The sequence below is a fragment of the Nerophis ophidion genome, linkage group LG25, assembly GCF_033978795.1.
Source record: "Nerophis ophidion isolate RoL-2023_Sa linkage group LG25, RoL_Noph_v1.0, whole genome shotgun sequence".
NCBI lineage: Eukaryota > Metazoa > Chordata > Actinopteri > Syngnathiformes > Syngnathidae > Nerophis > Nerophis ophidion.
Genome location: NC_084635.1, coordinates 18,298,419 through 18,317,331, shown reverse-complemented (window position 1 = coordinate 18,317,331; position 18,913 = coordinate 18,298,419). Strand labels below are relative to the sequence as shown.

Genomic DNA, 18,913 nt, shown 5'->3' with positions numbered 1-18,913 from the left:
TTTTCAAAAATATTTGAATTAGCTAGTTTTTCTCTTCATATTTTCCGGTTGAATTTTGAATTTTAAAGAGTCGAAATTGAAGATAAACTATGTTTGAAATTTTTTTTAATTTTTTTTTCGTGTTTTATCCTCTTTTAAACCAATCAATTAAGTGTTTTTTCATCATTTATTCTCTACAAAAAACCTTCCGTAAAAGGAAAAAAAATGTACGACGGAATGACGGACAGAAATACCCATTTTTTTTATATACATATACATGTACTTATTAAAGGTAAATTGAGCAAATTGGCTATTTCTGGCAATTTATTTAAGTGTGTATCAAACTGGTAGCCCTTCGCATTAATCACTACCCAAGAAGTAGCTCTTGGTTTCAAAAAGGTTGGTGACCCCTGCTGTAGAACATCATGCAGGAATTTCAATGTTCCTACTTTTGAAATATGAATGTCTATGTATCTCTGTGTCTTGCGTTGAGTAATTGTCTTTGTCACTCTTTCTGACCACAGTGAACTAGACAGAGACTTTTGGAATAACAATGACAGCAGTAATGTGCAGCAGAGGTGGAGCTCCTACCCACCTAAGGAGTTTCTTTTAAACATGTCTCCCTACGCCCCCTACGGAGACCCTCGACTAACACCCAAGTGAGTCTCACACATCGCTTTTGAGTTGTGTCCTAATGTGGGTAGTCCTTAAGGGGAAAGGGACAGTCACACACACCTTGGAAAGTGTGAACGCTGACCATAATGCTCAATTGAACAAGACACTTGAGGTAAAAATAAAAAACAGTGGAACCTCGATTTATGAACTTAAACTTAAGTACTGTGTTCCAGCCTCAACAAAAGTTAGGGAGAGGTCTTGTGAGATGACCGCTGGCTGGAATGGGCTCAATATGAAAAAAAATAATAAAGAAAACGTGAAAAACACTTTTTATTTCAACGCAGACTTTCTCTCTGTACCTGCTTCCAAAAAAATAAAGACCAACCGCACATTTCCTGTTTTCAGAATAAAAATGTTTCTCCATTCAACAATATAAAGGTCTCAGAAAACTAGCACATACAAGCTAGTGAGCCTTCAATGTATTTAAGTTACTTATCCAATACATATATATACTTGTATGTATGTATGTATGTATGTATGTATATATGTATAATATATATATGTATATTTAAATACATATATATGTATTATATATATATACATACATACATATATATATATATATATATATATATATATATATATATATATATATATATATATATATATATATGTATGTACGCATGTATGTATGTATATATGTATGTATGTATTATATATATCTACATATGTACATATTTATATATGTATATGTGTGTGTGCGTGTGTGTGTGTGTGTGTGTGTGTGTGTATACATTTATACATGTGTGTGTATATATACATATATATGTGTATATATATATATATATATATATGTATATCATATACATAATACATATATGTATATGATATACATATATATGTATTATATTTATATATATATGTATATATAAACATAATACATATATATGTATATAATATACACATAAACATATATTTATACATACATATTTATGTGTATATATACAATATATAAATATGTATATATATACTGTATATGCATATTTAAATACGTATATTTAAATATATATATATATATATATATATATATATATATATATATATATATATATATATATATATATATATATATATATATATATATTTATATATAATAAAAAGTGTTTTTGAAAAGGTTTTTTTCTTCATACTGAGCTCACACCAGCCAGCAGTCATCTCACAAAACCCTCGGCTGTCATGTATGTCAATCAAGTGACCGAAGTGACGTCACAGTGAAGATTGATGATCGGTAATTCTTTGGTCTATTTTTTTTTTTTATCATCGCCTGGCGATCGACCGACACTCAATCCGCAATTGACCGATAGCTCACGATGGACCAAATGGGAACCCCGGCAGTCCCGTATATCAAACAAACAGAACAAAGGGGTGATGGATCAACTTTCTGGACAAAAACAAAGTCAAAACAATAACTTTCTGAACTGTCCTCATTTGCAGCTAACCTGGCCACACACAAACACTGTCACTAGCCCTGTGGTGCACTCACAGTTTGAAATCACAAATCTCCTTCTTTTTAACAGTCAGGTGCTTCAATGATTAGGAGTATTTAAAAAAATAATCCAATTTGCTTTGTTGGCTAATCTTTTTTGTGCAGCGAGGGGGATGATAGGAGGAAGTAATGACAATGATCTGGATACCACACATTGCAAGCAAAACTAGAAACATGCCGTAAAAAAGCTAAAAAACACTTAAAAGCAAATTCAAAGTAGGAATATGCACAATAGCTAAAGACAGTAGTGCAATCCTGACTGATTTAGCACTGGCGATAGATCAGACAATGGATGTGCTGCCGGGCACACAATGGATGGATAAACTATTTGTATGCTGAGACAATGTTTGTACAGCAAAGGATCTTTTTATTCGGTCTGTGGTCAGTAAATCGAAAAAGTTCATACAACGAGGGTTTCGTAAATCGAAGTTCCACTATAAATCCAATGGTTTCAAGTCTCGAGTTGTATCTTATGCTGGCGACCACTTTTTATCACAAGTCTTCCCTCATTCCTGGTGATCCTCGTGTTTTTCCATTCATGCATGTCCACTGTGTGATGTGTTTAGTATGCAATGCTGATAGAGCTGTGCGCAAGCATCCCTCGATACGGCTGTGGATTTGAGGGCCTCCCTCATATTGGGAGAAATATCAACTGCCATGCAAGTCCTCCTTTGTGATACCGTTTTTTGTTTTTTTTCCTGGTAACAGTTAAAAAAAAATAAAGCTCCTCAATCATACTTGCCAACATTCCCGATTTTCCCGGGAGACTCCCGAATTTCACTGCCCCTCCCGAAAATCTCCCTTTGCAACCATTCTACTGAATTTTTCCCGATTTCCAACCAGACAACAATATCGGGGGCGTGGCTTAAGGGCACTGACTTTAGCGTCCACTTTTCCTCCATATAAACAGCGTGCCGGCCCAGACACAAAATGTACGTCACTTTTGCACACACATGAGTGAATGCAAGACATACTTGATCAACAGCCATACAGGTCACACTGAGGGTGGCCTTGTAAACAACTTTAACACTGTTACAAATATGCACCACGCTGTGAACCCACACCAAACAAGAATGACAAACACATTTCGGGAGAACATCCGCACTGTAACACAACATAAACACAACAGAACAAATACCCAGAATCCCTTGCAGCACCAACTCCTCCGGGATGATAGAATATACACCTCCCGCTACCACCAAACCCCGCTCACCTCAACCCCCCCTCCCCCACTACCTCAACCCCCCTCTCCCCCGGGGGTCTCAAGGTTGGCAAGTATGTCCTAAATTGTAAATATATGGACGTTGTCATTGTCAAGACAAGAAATTAACTTTCGGTGTTAGGGTTGATTGGATCATTCATTAGACCCTCTTTACCGTTACCCGTGCAGCATTTTACATGAGGCGTTACCATGGAGACGGACGACCCTTACAGAACAAATTTCGATGTTTTAAGAAAACCTCTATCTTGTTTAAGTCCAAATTCCCAAATGTGCTGTTTTTGCCACAGTCATGTTCTTTTTGTGTCATGTGTGGCGTCATGTGCGACCATACCCTTGTCACCCCTGACACCGTCTCCCTCTGCGCTCAGTCGTTGTCTCCAGAACTGTTCACTAACAGTTTACTTTTAGGGAAAACAGAGCCCTGTTAATAACACTCCTTCCACGGCAGGGGTAGGGAACCTATGGCTCTCAAGCCAGATGTGGCTCTTTTGATGACTGCATCTGGCTCTCAGATAAATCTTAGCTGACGTTGCTTAACACGATAAGTAATTAATACTTCCGCTGGTAATCACAGTTTTAAAAACAACGTTCAAAATACAAAACATTCTCATGCATTTTAATCCATCCATCCGTTTCTACCGCACCTGTTCAAGAAGTCGCATTAATGGTCAAACGTAGTCGGGAAGAGGCGTGGTTGGGGGCTTGGTTGGGGCGGAGGCATGGTTATTAGGAAAGGAGTATATTTACAATTCACCAACTCGAGTATTTCATATGTATTTCATATATACATATATATATATATATATATATATATATATATATATATATATATATATATATATATATATATATATATATATATGACATTCAGTGAATTTTAGCTATATAAATTTATTTTATTATATATATAAATAAAATAAATATTTGAATTTCAGACGGCATCTATCAAATACACAGTACTAAAAACACAGTTGTTCTACTAACTGTACTGTGCTTACTGGTTACTAAAAAAAAAACACTTACCTTTCACTATTTGAGTAACCTTTGTTCTGCCATTTGCGTACTGGCGGGAGTCACTCGCCGTCAGGTGCGCTACACCACGTAAATCGTTGGCCAATCAAAAAGCAACCCCGTAATGCTATAACCAACATTCACCAAGAGATGGCAACAGACAACATAGAATCACTCTATTACAGACGGCGTCGCCTTGGCTGTAAATTCCTCGTTCTTCTGCTTCGTCTCCTTGTGTGTGCAGTTTTTTATTAAAAATCCGTAGATGTTGTAAAGTGATTGGGCAGGCAAGCTGTTTATATAGTGGGAAAGCGGACGTAAAAACAGGCTGTCCCCACTCAGGTCCGCATGGAGCTGGAGGGGGCGTGGCCACCAGCTCCCCTGAATTTCGAGAGATTTTCGGGAGATAATTTCTTCCGGGAGGTTTTCGGAAGAGGAGCTGAATTTCGGGAGTCTCCCGGAAAATCCGGGAGGGTTGGCAAGTTGGATAATCGATTCGTACTTAAACTGTAGTTCCTGAATCATATTCGTAATCGAATCGTGAGGTGCAGCATTGTCATTGGCAATACTGCCCCTGTAACTACTCGATATTGCATCGATAACCCAATTTGTAGTGTCACCCAAAACAAATGTTAACCATTGTAGTGTAGATACAGTTGAACCATGTTACAGCAGAAAATAACCAGGTAGTAACAGTAGACAAAAAATGTGTTTGAGAAATTATTAATACTGAAAATTAAGCAATATGTTCCTGCATGCGTCAGCAACTAAAGTGGAACTTTTTTAACCGGTTTGGAAAATGTTCTATTATCATTTACATTCCAAATAACATTCTGTGCTACATATATATTATTATTGCAGTAGTCTGCAATATACATTGCAATATAAATGACCAAAATTAATTGGTGAAATCAACGTCAGAACTCAACATTAATTAAACGTTGATGCTGGATCTGAACCAAGGATGTCGTTGTGGCTTGTGCAGTCCTTTGAGACACTTGTGATTTAGGGCTATATAAATAAACATTGATTGATTGATTGATTGAAAAATTAGGCCATATCGCTATCACCTTTAACTGATCGCCAGTCAACCACAGGTAACATATAAACAAACAATCATTCACACTCCCATCACTGAGTGGACACTAAACCAATCTGCCAGCACGAGTCAACCACTAAACCATCTATTATCCATAAAACCTGTATGAATAGATATATCTCTTCCTTGGAACCAGCGTCCTCTACAATGGACTTCGACCTTTTTTCCTGCGCAAGCTACACTTCAAAAACTGAAATCTAAGTAAGATGAAATATCTCAAATAAGGCTGATTTTTGCTTATTTTCTGTCTGATAAGAGAATTCTTCTCACTAAGCAGATGTGTTGTTAGTGTTTTACTTGTTTTAAGGGTTTTGGTCTTAAAAGATCTCAGTAAGCTATTACAGCTTGTTGCTGAGATTTTATGACTTATATTGAGTAAAACATGCTTGAAACAAGAATATCAACTGTTGCAAAACTGTGTCATCAACACTCACAAGTATGAAACTACTTTTTTAAAGTAATAATTTCTTATTTCAAGTATTAAAAAAAAAATCATGACTTTGACACAATTGTGTCTCATATTAAAACAGATGACAGCCAAATGGACTGTTTTCTTTTCAATGAAACAATAGAAAATACGTACTCATATAGTACATACCCCTTTTCCATATGAGTTGGGAAATTGTGTTGGATGTAAATATGAACGGAAAACAATAATTTGACAATCTTTTTCAACCCATATTCACTTGAATATGCTACAAAGACAACATATTTGATGTTCAAACTAATAAACATTTTTTTGTTGTTGCAAATATTAACTTTAGAATTGGATGCCAGCAACACGTGACAAAGAAGTTGGGAAAGTTGGCAATAAATACTGATAAAGTTGAGGAATGCTCATCAAACACTTATTTGGAACATCCCGCAGGTGTGCAGGCTAATTTGGGAACAGGTGGGTGCCATGATTAGGTATAAAAACAGCTTCCAAAAAAATGCTCAGTCTTTCACAATAAAGGATGGGGCGAGGTACACCCCTTTGTCCACAAGTGCATGATAAAATAGTCAAACAGTTTAAGAATAACATTTCTCAAAGTGCAATTGCAAAAAAATTAGGGATTTCAACATCCATAATATCATCAAAAGGTTCAGAGAATCTGGAGAAATCACTCCATGTAAGCGGCATGGCTGGAAACCAACATTGAATGACCGTGACCTTCGATCCCTCAGACGGCACTGTATCAAAAACCGACATCAATCTCTAAAGGATATCACCACATGGGCTCAGGAACACTTCAGAAAACTACTGTCACTAAATAGAGTTATTCGCTACATCTGTAAGTGCAAGTTAAAGCTCTACTATGCAAAGCGAAAGCAATTTATCAACAACATCCAGAAACGCCACTGGCTTCTCTGGGCCTGAAATCATCTAAGATGGACTGATGCAAAGTGGAAAAGTGTTATGTGGTCTGATAAGTCCACATTTCGATATCGTGTCATCCGGACCAAAGGGGAAGCGAACCATCCAGACAGTTATTGACGCAAAGTTCAAAAGCCTGCATCTGTAGTGGTCCGGGTGTGCATTAGTGCCCTAAGCATGGGTAAATTACACATCTGTGAAGGCACCATTAATGCTGAAAGGTACATACATATGCTGCCATCCAAGCACCGTCTTTTTCGTGGACGCCCTTGCTTATTTCAGCAAGACAATGCCAAGCCACATTCAGCACGTGTTACAACAGCGTGGCTTCGTAAAAAAAGAGTGTGGGTACTTTCCGGGCCCGCCTGCAGTCCAGACCTGTCTCCCATCGAAAATGTGAGGCACATTATGAAGTGTAAAATACAACAGCGGAGACCCTGGACTGTTGAACGACTGAAGCTCTACATAAAACAAGAATGGGAAAGAATTCCACTTTCAAAGCTTCAACAATTAGTTTCCTCAGTTCCCAAACGTTTATTGAGTGTTGTTAAAAGAAAAGGTCATGTAACACAGTGGTGAACATGCCCTTTCCCAACTACTCTGGCACGTGTTGCAGCCATGAAATTCTAATTTAATTATTATTTGCAAAAAAAAATAAAGTTTATGAGTTTGAACATCAAATATCTTGTCTTTGTAGTGCATTCAACTGAACGTGGGTTGAAAATGATTAGCAAATCATTGTATTTAGTTTATATTTACATCTAACACAATTTCCCAACTCACATGGAAACGGGGTTTGTATACACAATACAGTGCAGTTCCTCTGAATTCTCCTGAGCAAACCCTTTATTGATACAGTTACTCCAATATTAGCAGCATTTTTGGCTGATAGTGCAGGGGACACATGGGGGGAAAAGTGCTTGCCAGTAAAAGTAAAAGTTGCACAGTCGAGAGAGAATAGTTCGGTGTTCTGCCAAGCTCATCGAGTTTACCCTTAATGTGGTCTTGTCGTAATGTTGCCTGTCCTGATTTAGTCTTGTATGTCTTGTTTTTGTGGTGTGAACACAGTGGCAGACAGGATGTTGCTGTCTTTGCATTTCAGTGTCAAACATTTTGCATAAATTCCTCTGCTAAAGTTGTTTTCTACCCGATCTGCAGGTGAGTCTTTTAAATTGAGATAAACGAGTGTTCTTCCAGTGTCTGATGTTGTCGCATCTGCAGTCTCTTAATTGTGATGATAATGTCTCCCCCGGTGTGCATGATTCCCCCAAATGAAGGTGTTATTTTACCTTTCTTCAATGCACTACAAGTTGTCAACTAAAACGCACCTTTAAAACGGTTTTCGTCCGACATCATTGACTTACACTTGCTCTCCAACCTTGTCCGTCTACCGTCCGTCCGTCTTCCGTCTTTGTATCCTTTTCTTGGTCCTTCCCTCGTGTTTGTCCATCTCAGTGGGGCTGTGGATAAGTGTGGGCAGGGCGGAGCTGGACCCTCGCCGGGGGTCGGTGCTTGCGCTGGGGCAGGGGCAGGGCCCAGTCGCAGTGACAGCGTTCGGAGCATGGTGACTGGGGGAAGCAAGGCTGGGCGCTGGCAGACGATCCAGAGCCACATGCATGCAGGAGGCCTGCGGTTTAGCAAGTGAGTCCCAGACAGTGATGATGATGTGCATGCCTTTGTTGCAATAAATTGTTTGTTATACATGTTGCTTACTATGGATGTGCCCGATTCCGCTTTAAAAATATATATTTTCCTCTATTTTTAAAGTGGTTCATCTTCCGAATGACTATATTTATTATATTATAGATACACTATATCGCCAAAAGTATTTGGCCACCCATCCAGATGATCAGAATCAGGAGTCCTAACCACTTGGCCCGGCCAAAGTCAACTGTCGGCTCTATTATAAGAAAATGGAAGAGTTTGGGAACAACATTAACTCAGCCACCAGGTGGCATACTTGCCAACCTTGAGACCTCCGATTTCGGGAGGTAGGGATTGGGGAGGGCGTGGTCGGGGGTGGGGAGGAGGCGTGGTTTGGGCGGGGGGCCATGGTTAAGAGTGGACGAGTATAATTCACCAACTCGAGTATTTCATATATATATATATATATATATATATATATATATATACATATATATATATATATATATATATTTTAGGGCTGTGAATCTTTGGGTGTCCCACGATTCGATTCAATATCGATTCTTGGGGTCACGATTTGATAATATATCGATTTTTTCAATTCGATTCTTGATTCCAAAACGATATTTTTCCGATTCAAAACGATTCTGTATTCATTCAATACATAGGATTTCAGCAGGATCTACCCCAGTCTGCTGACATGCCAGCAGATTTTAAAAAGAAAAGCTTTTATAATTGTAAAGGACAATGTTTTATCAACTGATTGCAATAATGTAAATTTGTTTTAACTATCAAACGAACCAAAAATATGACTTATTTTATCTTTGTGAAAACATTGGACACAGTGTGTTGTCAAGCTTATGAGATGCGATGCAAGTGTAAGCCACTGTGACACAATTGTTCTTTTTTATTATTTTTATAAATGTCTAATGATAATGTCAGTTAGTGATTTTTAATCTACTCTGCAGAAATTATAATTAATATTGATACTGTTGTTGATTATATTCATTTTTGTTTCATTACTTTTAGTTTGTTCGTGTTTGTCTCCTCAATTGCTCTGTTTATTGCAGTTCTGAGTGTTGCTGGGTCAGGTTTGGTTTTGGAATTGGATTGCATTGTTATGGTATTGCTGTGTAGTGGTTTGTTGGATTGATTAAAAAAAAATAAAAAAAATGTTTACAAATTTAAAAAAAAATAAATTTTTTAAAAATGAGAATCGATTCTGAATTGTACAACGTAAAGGATTCGATTCGTATTCGAATCGATTTTTTCCCACACCCCTAATATATATATACACACACATATATATATATATATATATATATATATATATATATATACAGTATACATATATATATATATATATGTATACTGTATATATATATATGTGTATATATATATATATATATATATATATATATATATATGAAATACTTGACTTTCAATGAATTCTAGCTATATATATTTATTATATTAAATACATAAATTTAAAAATAGTTGAATTTCAGACGGCACCTATTAAATACACAGTAATAAAAACACAGTTGTTCTACTAACTGTACTGTGCTTGCTGGTTATTAAAAAAAACAACACTTACCTATCACTATTTGAGTAACCTTTGTTCTGCCATTTGCGTACTGGCAAGAGTCACTTGGCGTCAGGTGCACAACACCACGTAAATCGTTGGCCAATCATAAAGCAACCCCATAACGCTACAGCCAACATTCACCAGGAGATAGCAACAGACTACATAGAATCACTCTATTACAGACGGCGTCGTTCTTCTGCTTCGTCTCCTTGTGTGTGCAGTTTTTTTATTAAAATCCGTAGATGTTGTAACGTGATTGGGCAGGCAAGCTGTTTATATAGTGGGAAAGCGGACGTGAAAACAGTCTGTCCCCACTTATGCCCGCATGGAGCTGGAGAGGGCGTGAATTTCGGGAGATTTCCGGGAGAAAATATCTTCCGGGGGGTTTTCGGGAGATGCGCTGAATTTCGGCAGTCTCCCGGAAAATCCGGGAGGGTTGGCAAGTATGCCAAGTGGTAGGTCACGTAAACTGACAGTGAGGGGTCAGTGGATGCTGAAGCGCATAGTGCAAAGAGGTCACCGACTTTCTGCACAGTCAGTTGCTACAGAGCTCCAAATTTCATGTGACCTCCCAATTAGCCCACGTACAGTATGCAGAGAGCTTCATGGAATGGGTTTCCATGGCCGAGCAGCTGCATCTAAGACATACATCACCAAGTCCAATCCAAAGCGTCGGATGCAGTCGCCACTGGACTATAGAGCAGTAGAGATGCGTTCTCTGGAGTGATGAATCACGCTTCTCCAACTGGCAATCTGATGGATGAGTCTGGGTTTGGAAGTGGCCAGGAGAACGCTACATTTCGGACTGCATTGTGCCAAGTGTGAAATTTGGTGGAGGAGGATTTATGATGTGGGGTTGTTTTTCAGGTGTTGGGCTTGGCCCCTTAGTTCCAGCGAAATGAACTTTTAATGCTCCCGGATACCAAAACATTGTGTACAATTCCATGCTCCCAACCTCTTGGGATCATTTGGAGTGCGCCCCTTCCTCTTCCAAAATGACTGTGCACCAGTGCACAAAGCAAGGTCCATAAAAACATGGATGACAGAGTCTGGTGTGGATGAACTTGACTGGCCTGTACACAGTCCTGACCTGAACACGATAGAACACCTTTTGGATGACTTAAAACGGAGACTGAAAGCCAGGCCTTCTCGACCAATATCCGTGTGTGACCTCATCGATGTATTTTTGGAAGAATGGTCGAAAATTCCTATAAACACACTCGGCACAGCCTTCCCAGATAAGTTGAGTGGATCGACTTAATAGTGTGAGATTCCAGTCCATAGTGGGGCCAGCAGGAGATCATCTGGAGTGGAGACAAGTCAGCAGCGCAGACACTTCCCCAACTCATGCACAGATGAATGGTCCAACCTGGGTCCCGCCTCATCTGTGGTCACATAATAACCTTTCCACGCAGGAGAAGGGGGCAGAGCAGGAAAGAGACGGCAGATCAACTGGTCTAAAGGTGGTCTTCAACAGATGACAGGTAGACTCAGCACAAAGTATAAACAAAAAGGATGAGAGGGAGAGTACTTCTCGGGATGACTCAAACAGAAGGTTGAAGTAGGAGTTGCACTGGCGAGGACACAGTGCGGTGAAAGTACCGTGGAGAGATCCCGCGCCAACATGTGGGTATGATCAGACTGGATATGATGAGTTGATTACAACCAGCTGTGCTCAGTTGCTCCCGCCTTCCCCTGGGAACCATGGCAACTGAAAGGGGAGCGACATCGCCAGTGGGAGGCACACAAAAACAGACGTGTAACAAATAGATCCCTGCTATTCGAGCGAGATGCCTTCCGAGACCACCCATGAATGGCAAATAAATGCGAGTAATTGTGATGCCACATCAAAGTGCCAGCGTACTCTACATTGGCTCAGTCTTCCTCCTTCCGAACCCTAGCAAGCTTGACATTAGAGTTCTCCTCCGATTTTGAATCAACATTTACCATAAAAGTGACTTGAAAAGTGTTGTGATTTTTTGTTTTGTTTAAAGGCCTACTGAAACCCACTACTACCGACCACGCAGTCTGATAGTTTATATATCAATGATGAAATATTAACATTGCAACACATGCCAATACGGCCTTTTTAGTTTACTTAATTACAATTTAAAATTTCCCGGGAATTTTGTCTTGAAAACGTTGTGTTATGATGACGTGTACGCAAGACGTCACGTGTTTTTAGGAAGTATGAGCGCTGCACACACACACAGCTAAAAGTCGTCTGCTTTAACGGCATAATTACACAGTATTTTGGAGATCTGTGTTGCTGAATCTTTTGCAATTTGTTCAATTAATATTGGAGAAGTCACAGTAGAAAGATGGAGTTGGGAAGCTTTAGCCTTTAGCCACACAAACACACGGTGATTCCTTGTTTAAAATTCCCGGAGGTGAAACTTTACTATGGGTCAGAGCGGGGTCAAGCCAACATGAATCACGACGGAATGTCAACCAGCGGGTTTCGGTGGGAAAATTGTGTTAAAAAGTCGCTTCTTACCGGAGAAAAGCTGAGCTTGTGCCGTCCATAAAGCTGCCGTCGACTCCCCTGAGACATTGGCGTCAAGACACCCGTGGACGTACCCTACCGGCTATCAGGTACTATTAAACTCACTGAAACACTAGCAACACAATAGAAAGATAAGGGATTTCCCAGAATTATCCTAGTAAATGTCTCTAAAAACACCGGAATCCATCCCAATGCAATCGCGTTTTTTTTTTTTTGTTTTTTTTTCCCGTCACTATCAATATCCTCAAACACAAATCTTTCATCCTCGCTCAAATTAATGGGGAAATTGTCGTTTTCTCGGTCCGAATAGCTCTTTTTGTTGGAGGCTCCCATTAAAAACAATCTGAATGTGTGAGGACCCCCCACATGTGTGACGTCATCGTCTGCGACTTCCGGTAGAGGCAGGGCATTTCTCTTAGCACCAAAAATTGCGAACTTTATCGTGGATGTTCTCTACTAAATCCTTTCAGCAAAAATATGGCAATATCGTGAATTGATCAAGTATGACACATAGAATGGATCTTCTATCCCCGTTTAAATAAGAACATCTCATTTCAGTAGGCCATTAAGATCGGATTCAGCTTCAGAAATCTCGCCGTCTCTCTTTAAGGCCCAAGCTGTTTGTTTAAATGTTTTTTTATTTCTCTTTGCTATTTGGGCTTATTGGACCCTCATTACAAAAAAAACTAAGAATCTAATTTTTGATATGATGTACTTATTCCATAAGTACACAAATGTGTACTTCATGTTTCGTGACATGCTAATTCTTATATTTTACACTTTTTTTTTCCAAAATTCCATTGTATGTTCTACTCTTCTGACACCACCAGATGGCAGTATAAGTGTCCACATAAGCGGCCATAAGACCCCAATTCAGTAGTGTACCCAATTTTGGAAATAAGAGGTAAAAGGTGCTGTCCACGCAAGTGGCCACTAAGTGTGTAGTATATTTGCCGTTGTTTGTTTGCGACGTAGGAAGCTATCAGGCAAAATATATCAAAGCTTATTATAGGTTTAAACCAAGGGTCCCAAAACTATTTGACGCGGGGGTCGCATTGGGTTAAAACAATTTGGCCGGGGGCCGGGCTGTATATATATATATATATATATATATATATATATATATATATATATATATATATATATATATATATATATATATATATATATATATATATATATATGTATAATTATATATATATATATATGTGCATGTTTGTGTGTATATATATGTATATATATATATATATATATGTGTATAATGTGTGTATATGTATATATATCAATGTGTCCATATATGTGTGTATACATATATATATGTGTATATATATATGTATACACATATGTGTTTGTGTGTATATATATATATATATATATATATATTTTTTTTTTTATATATATATATATATATATATATATATATATACATATGGACAGATCGTAAAAAATTAGATGAGGCAATTTCTGAAGCAATTGCCGTGAATGCTCCAATGCAGAGGTTTTTTTTATGAAGAATTGTGAAATTTTGAAGAATGGCTCATTGATTTCAATGGGAATTCCCAAAAAATGTGGGAATTTCGGGAAATGCGGATTTTTTTTTTTTTTTAAATGGCTAAAAACTTGAACTGTCTGAATGAGTTAGTGTTGGAATTTTTCAAATCGGTAGAGTAGTAATCTGTTGAATTGAAAAATGGTATTACGGAATTACTGGAAATTCAGAAAAACTGGGAATATTTCCAGTTCAAAAAACAACTTTGTATTTTTGTCCAAATTAAGAAGAATGTTTTGACGGTCGAACATGCATTTGAAGTAGGTTGAAAAATGTGGGAGGAGTAGTCGCCAGAAAAAAGGGTAAATTTGGGCCTTTGGAAAAACCAGGATTTCTGAAAAATCCTGGATTTTTTTTTAACTTGAAATATAATAATATTGGATTAGATTTTGTATCGTGTTTTTTTATTATTAGATACTCAAAGTGCTCACAGAGAAGTAAGAACCCATCATTCATTCACACCTAAAGAGTATTTTGAATTTCTAGGATAAGTAGAATATGTTGAAGGTGGAATTGCATGAATTGGTGGAAGTTTGAAAAATGGCCAATTAATTTTGAATGGGAAAAATGTCCTGGAAAACCAAAAATTCTGGAAATTTGGGGAATTTGTCAAGGGAAGGCCCGTGATTCCTAAATAGGTTGAACAGATTGAAGTTGGAACGGTTTGTATCTGGTGAAAAATGTGGAAGGTAGAGCGTGCCAAAATCTGGAGAAGAAGAATAAAGAGATACATTTTGGCCTAGAAAACCATGTGTGTAAATGTTTGGAGCATTCACACAATTAAAAAAATAAGAAATAAATACAAATATTTTTATTTTTATTTTTTTTAAACTTGGGACTTCCCGCGGCCAGTAGTTTGGGGACCCCTGGTTTAAACCTAAAGTTCTATGTAAGAACTTTCAGCTTTGGTTTATCTTGGTCGTGTCAGTGGACCAAAGTGGTAGTGTTTTGCCAGAAGGAAGACCACATTACCCATGAGGACTGGCACATACAGCGTCATACTGATGTCGGCTGGCGCAAACATGACGCAACTACCAAGAATGTATCGGGGGGATGCAGGCCTCAAGCAAAGAAAGACTGACGGGAGAGTTTTTTGTAAGGAAGTAGTGAGGAACTGCGAACTATCAAGCTGATGGCTATTTATTGCCACATCGCAAATTTTCGATAGTTAACATTAGCATTAGCATTTTTGATTTGAACATTGGAATTCACTTAATAGTTTATCAGGAACAAAGCCAAGGAAGCATCAGCCGAAATTCTTCCTCATCTTTGAGTTCATGCCAGAGAATGAAAGCCGAGGAAATGTTGATCCTTAACTGTCCTTTTATCCTGGGAGGCTCCGTTTTTCTTTGCTTGTTTCGGAGCTTTGGCCATGATAGCAGTAATTGCACAAAGGTGTTCTTATTCTTCCTCTTTTTTGTTTTTGTTTTCTGGCAGCACACAGAATTTATTCACATTGACTTGGGTTTTTTTTAAGGAAAATGAAGAAGCGAAGTGATGTATGTTGTAAAGCAAGTCAGCACCTTTGTAGTTTTTTTGGGTGGCAAGGTTCCTGCCACCCTCCTCAAAGTCCACCTCCAAAAACATGCACCTGTGGATAGGTTGATTGGAAACACTAAATTGGCCCGTGAGTGTTAATGTTGTCTGTCTATCTGTGTTGGCCCTATGATGAGGTGGCGACTTGTCCAGGGTGTAGCTCGGCTTCTGCCCGAACGCAGCTGAGATAAGCTCCAGAGACCCGCCGGGACCCCAAAAGGGACAAGCAGTAGAAAATGGATGCATTGATGGATGGAATAGTTACTTAGTGCTGCTTTAAATATGTCATATTTACTACATTTCCATTTCCAGTTATAAAATGTGTGTGTGTAAATAAGTGTTGGGGTTTTGGTCTGGGATATCGGCCCCAGGATGCAGAGACGGGAGACAAGGTGGAATTACAAAAAAATTTAAAATTTTAATGAGACAAAAGGGATAACTAAGGGCGATGGGGCAGAAGCGCACACCATGTAACCTGGACAAAAATATGTTTGTCAGAGGTCGGCCGGAGAAAAGGCCAAGGCACACTAAGCAGGGCAAGAGTCCAACAAAAAAATCCCCTTTAACTCAGGGAGGCTGGGAAATAAGCAGAGAAGAGGTTAGGGAATTCAGGACTGAATAGCAACAACATACCAGGTCTGGTGAGGTCAAGAAGGCGCATGCACAAGAGTGGTTCAGGATAGAATAACCGGCAAGGCCAAGCTGTCAGTGACGAGCCTAAATACTGGCGGGCTAATTGCGAGCAGGTGTGCCACAAGGTCCGCCCCTCGCCGAGGATAATCACTGATTACACAGGTGCAGAACATAGAAGGCAGGATAAAACTAAAACACAAGTACTTTTTTAGCACTATCCATATTACTCCAATAATGATGCGAAAAGTCATAATTTTGGTTGCAATAACCGTGATATAACATTTTTAGATCGTTACATCCCTACTGTTGACTATAGAAGCTAAGAGGGCTGTGACGATTAATTGATTAAATCGATTAATTCGTATCCTGTTGCTTTCACCAATCGTTCAATGAAAGTAACTTATAAAAATTGGTAAGATCCAAACACCTCTAAATACGGCGACATAAATTCCCCTCGACCGCTGCAAAAGAGCTCACATGAGAGCGGGGGTGTGTGGGTGCTGTGATCTTTTTAGTGGCGAACACTAAAGATTGTTTTATTAATATTATTGTTAAAGTTAAAGTACCAATGATTGTCACACACACACTAGATGTGGTGAAATTTGTCCTCTGCATTTGACCCGTCCCCTTGTTCACCCCCTGGGAGGTGAGGGGAGCAGTGAGCAGCAGTGGCAGCCGCGCCCGGGAATAATTTTTGGTGATTTAACCCCCAATTCCAACCCTTGATGCTGAGTGCCAAGCAGGGAGGTAACGGGACCCATTTTTATAGTCTTTGGTAGGACTCGGCCGGGATTTGACCTCACAACCTACAGATCTCAGAGTGGACACTCTAACCACTAGGCCAGTGGTTCTCCAACTTTTTTCAGTGAACAATTTTTTTAATTCAAGTACCCCCTAATCAGAGCAAAGCATTTTTGGTTGAAAAAAAGAGATAAAGAAGTAAAATACAGCACTATGTCATCAGTTTCTGATTTATTAAATTGTATAACAGTGCTAAGTATTGCTCATTTGTAGTGGTCTTTCTTGGACTATTTGGAAAAAAAGATATAAAAATAACTAAAAACTTGTTGAAAAATAAACAAGTGATTCAATTATAAATAAAGATTTCTACACATACAAGTAAACATCAACTTAAAGTGCTTAAAGTAAACCACTGCACTAGGCCACTGAGTAGGTTAGGTTGTTATTATTATTATTATTAATGCACAAATTTTAAAAGTACAATTTCAATGTTGATGATGTGCATTTATTCGAAAAAAGAATGAAAAGAAGCAGACAAATCTTTTAAATAAATAAATGATAAATGGGTTGTACTTGTATAGCGCTTTTCTACCTTCAAGGTACTCAAAGCGCTTTGACACTACTTCCACATTTACCCATTCACACACACATTCACACACTGATGGAGGGAGCTGCCATGCAAGGCGCCAACCAGCACCCATCAGGAGCAAGGGTGAAGTGTCTTGCTCAGGACACAACGGACGTGACGAGGTTGGTTCTAGGTGGGATTTGAACCAGTGACCCTCGGGTTGCGCACGGCCCAAAATCGTTCCCCTAAAATACACATTGAGGCTATTAAGTGTTTTTAATCCAATTAATGGAACAAACTAATCAATATGTTACTCAATTATTAGTATAATCGATAGCTGCAGCCCTAGAAGCCAGTATTTCCGTATCTACACAGGGCACCACTAACTTACACCATGTGTGCTGTATTACTATGCAATTCATGTGGGAGACAACATCCTGGATAATGTGGATCAATTTGCCTACCTTGGCAGCCTTCTCTCTACAAGAGCTGTCATAGACGCAGAAATTCACCACCGCATCGGGTGTGCCAGTGCAGCTTTTGCCAGGCTGCGGAAGAGGGTTTTTGAAAACCGAGACATCCAGACAAAGACAAAGCTACTTGTCTATCAAGCAGTAGTTCTGCCCACACTGCTCCATGGAGCCGACAGCTGGACCACCTACAGCAGACATCTGAAGGCCCTGGAGCAGTACCACCAACGATGTCTCCGGAAGATCCTCAGGATCGGTTGGGAGGAGAGGCGTACAAACATCAGTGTTCTGAAAGAAGCCAATATCTCAACCATCACCACAACCATCATCCGACATCAACTGCGATGGACAGGCCATGTCATACGCATGCCTGACAACCGCCTTCCAAAGCAAACGCTGTATGGCCAGCTAAAGGAAGGAAAACGTTCCCAAGGAGGGCAGAAGAAGAGGTACAAGGATAACATCAAAATCCACCTCAGTAAGTGTCACTTCAGCCTCAGCAACTGGGAGGAGGTAGTCCACCAGAGGAACATGTGGAGCAAGATGGTCCATGAAGGCACAACTCACCTAGAGAAGGACCTCCACCGTGCCGCAGAAACCAAGAGGCAACAGAGAAAGGAGAGATCCACCACCAACACAGCTCCTCACACCACAACCACTACCCAGTCAACCACCCACGCATGCCCCCACTGCGATAAAGTCTGCGGATCCAGGATCGGCCTCTACAGCCACCTGAGGACCCACAGATGACCAGACCCACCGACAGGAGGACAATCTTACTCGTCTCGAGTGATCGCCGATGATGATGATGACTATGCTGTACATCAGGCCTGGGCAATTATTTTGACT

The 18,913-nt window shown here is 39.2% G+C and overlaps 1 protein-coding gene across 3 annotated transcripts in view; it reads left to right on the top strand.

The window, feature by feature from the left end:
* The window catches only part of syt7b (synaptotagmin VIIb), a 390,158-nt gene that overhangs the window by 188,650 nt on the left and 182,595 nt on the right, over positions 1-18,913 (top strand). For 2 of the 3 annotated variants that reach the window (XM_061887143.1, XM_061887141.1), the window contains 2 exons: positions 504-638; positions 8,285-8,470. In XM_061887143.1, the coding sequence (XP_061743127.1) occupies positions 595-638; positions 8,285-8,470 (230 nt within the window). In that variant the 5' untranslated portion in view covers positions 504-594. The remainder of the gene's footprint in view (positions 1-503; positions 639-8,284; positions 8,471-18,913) is intronic. The other variant, XM_061887142.1, reaches the window with a different exon arrangement.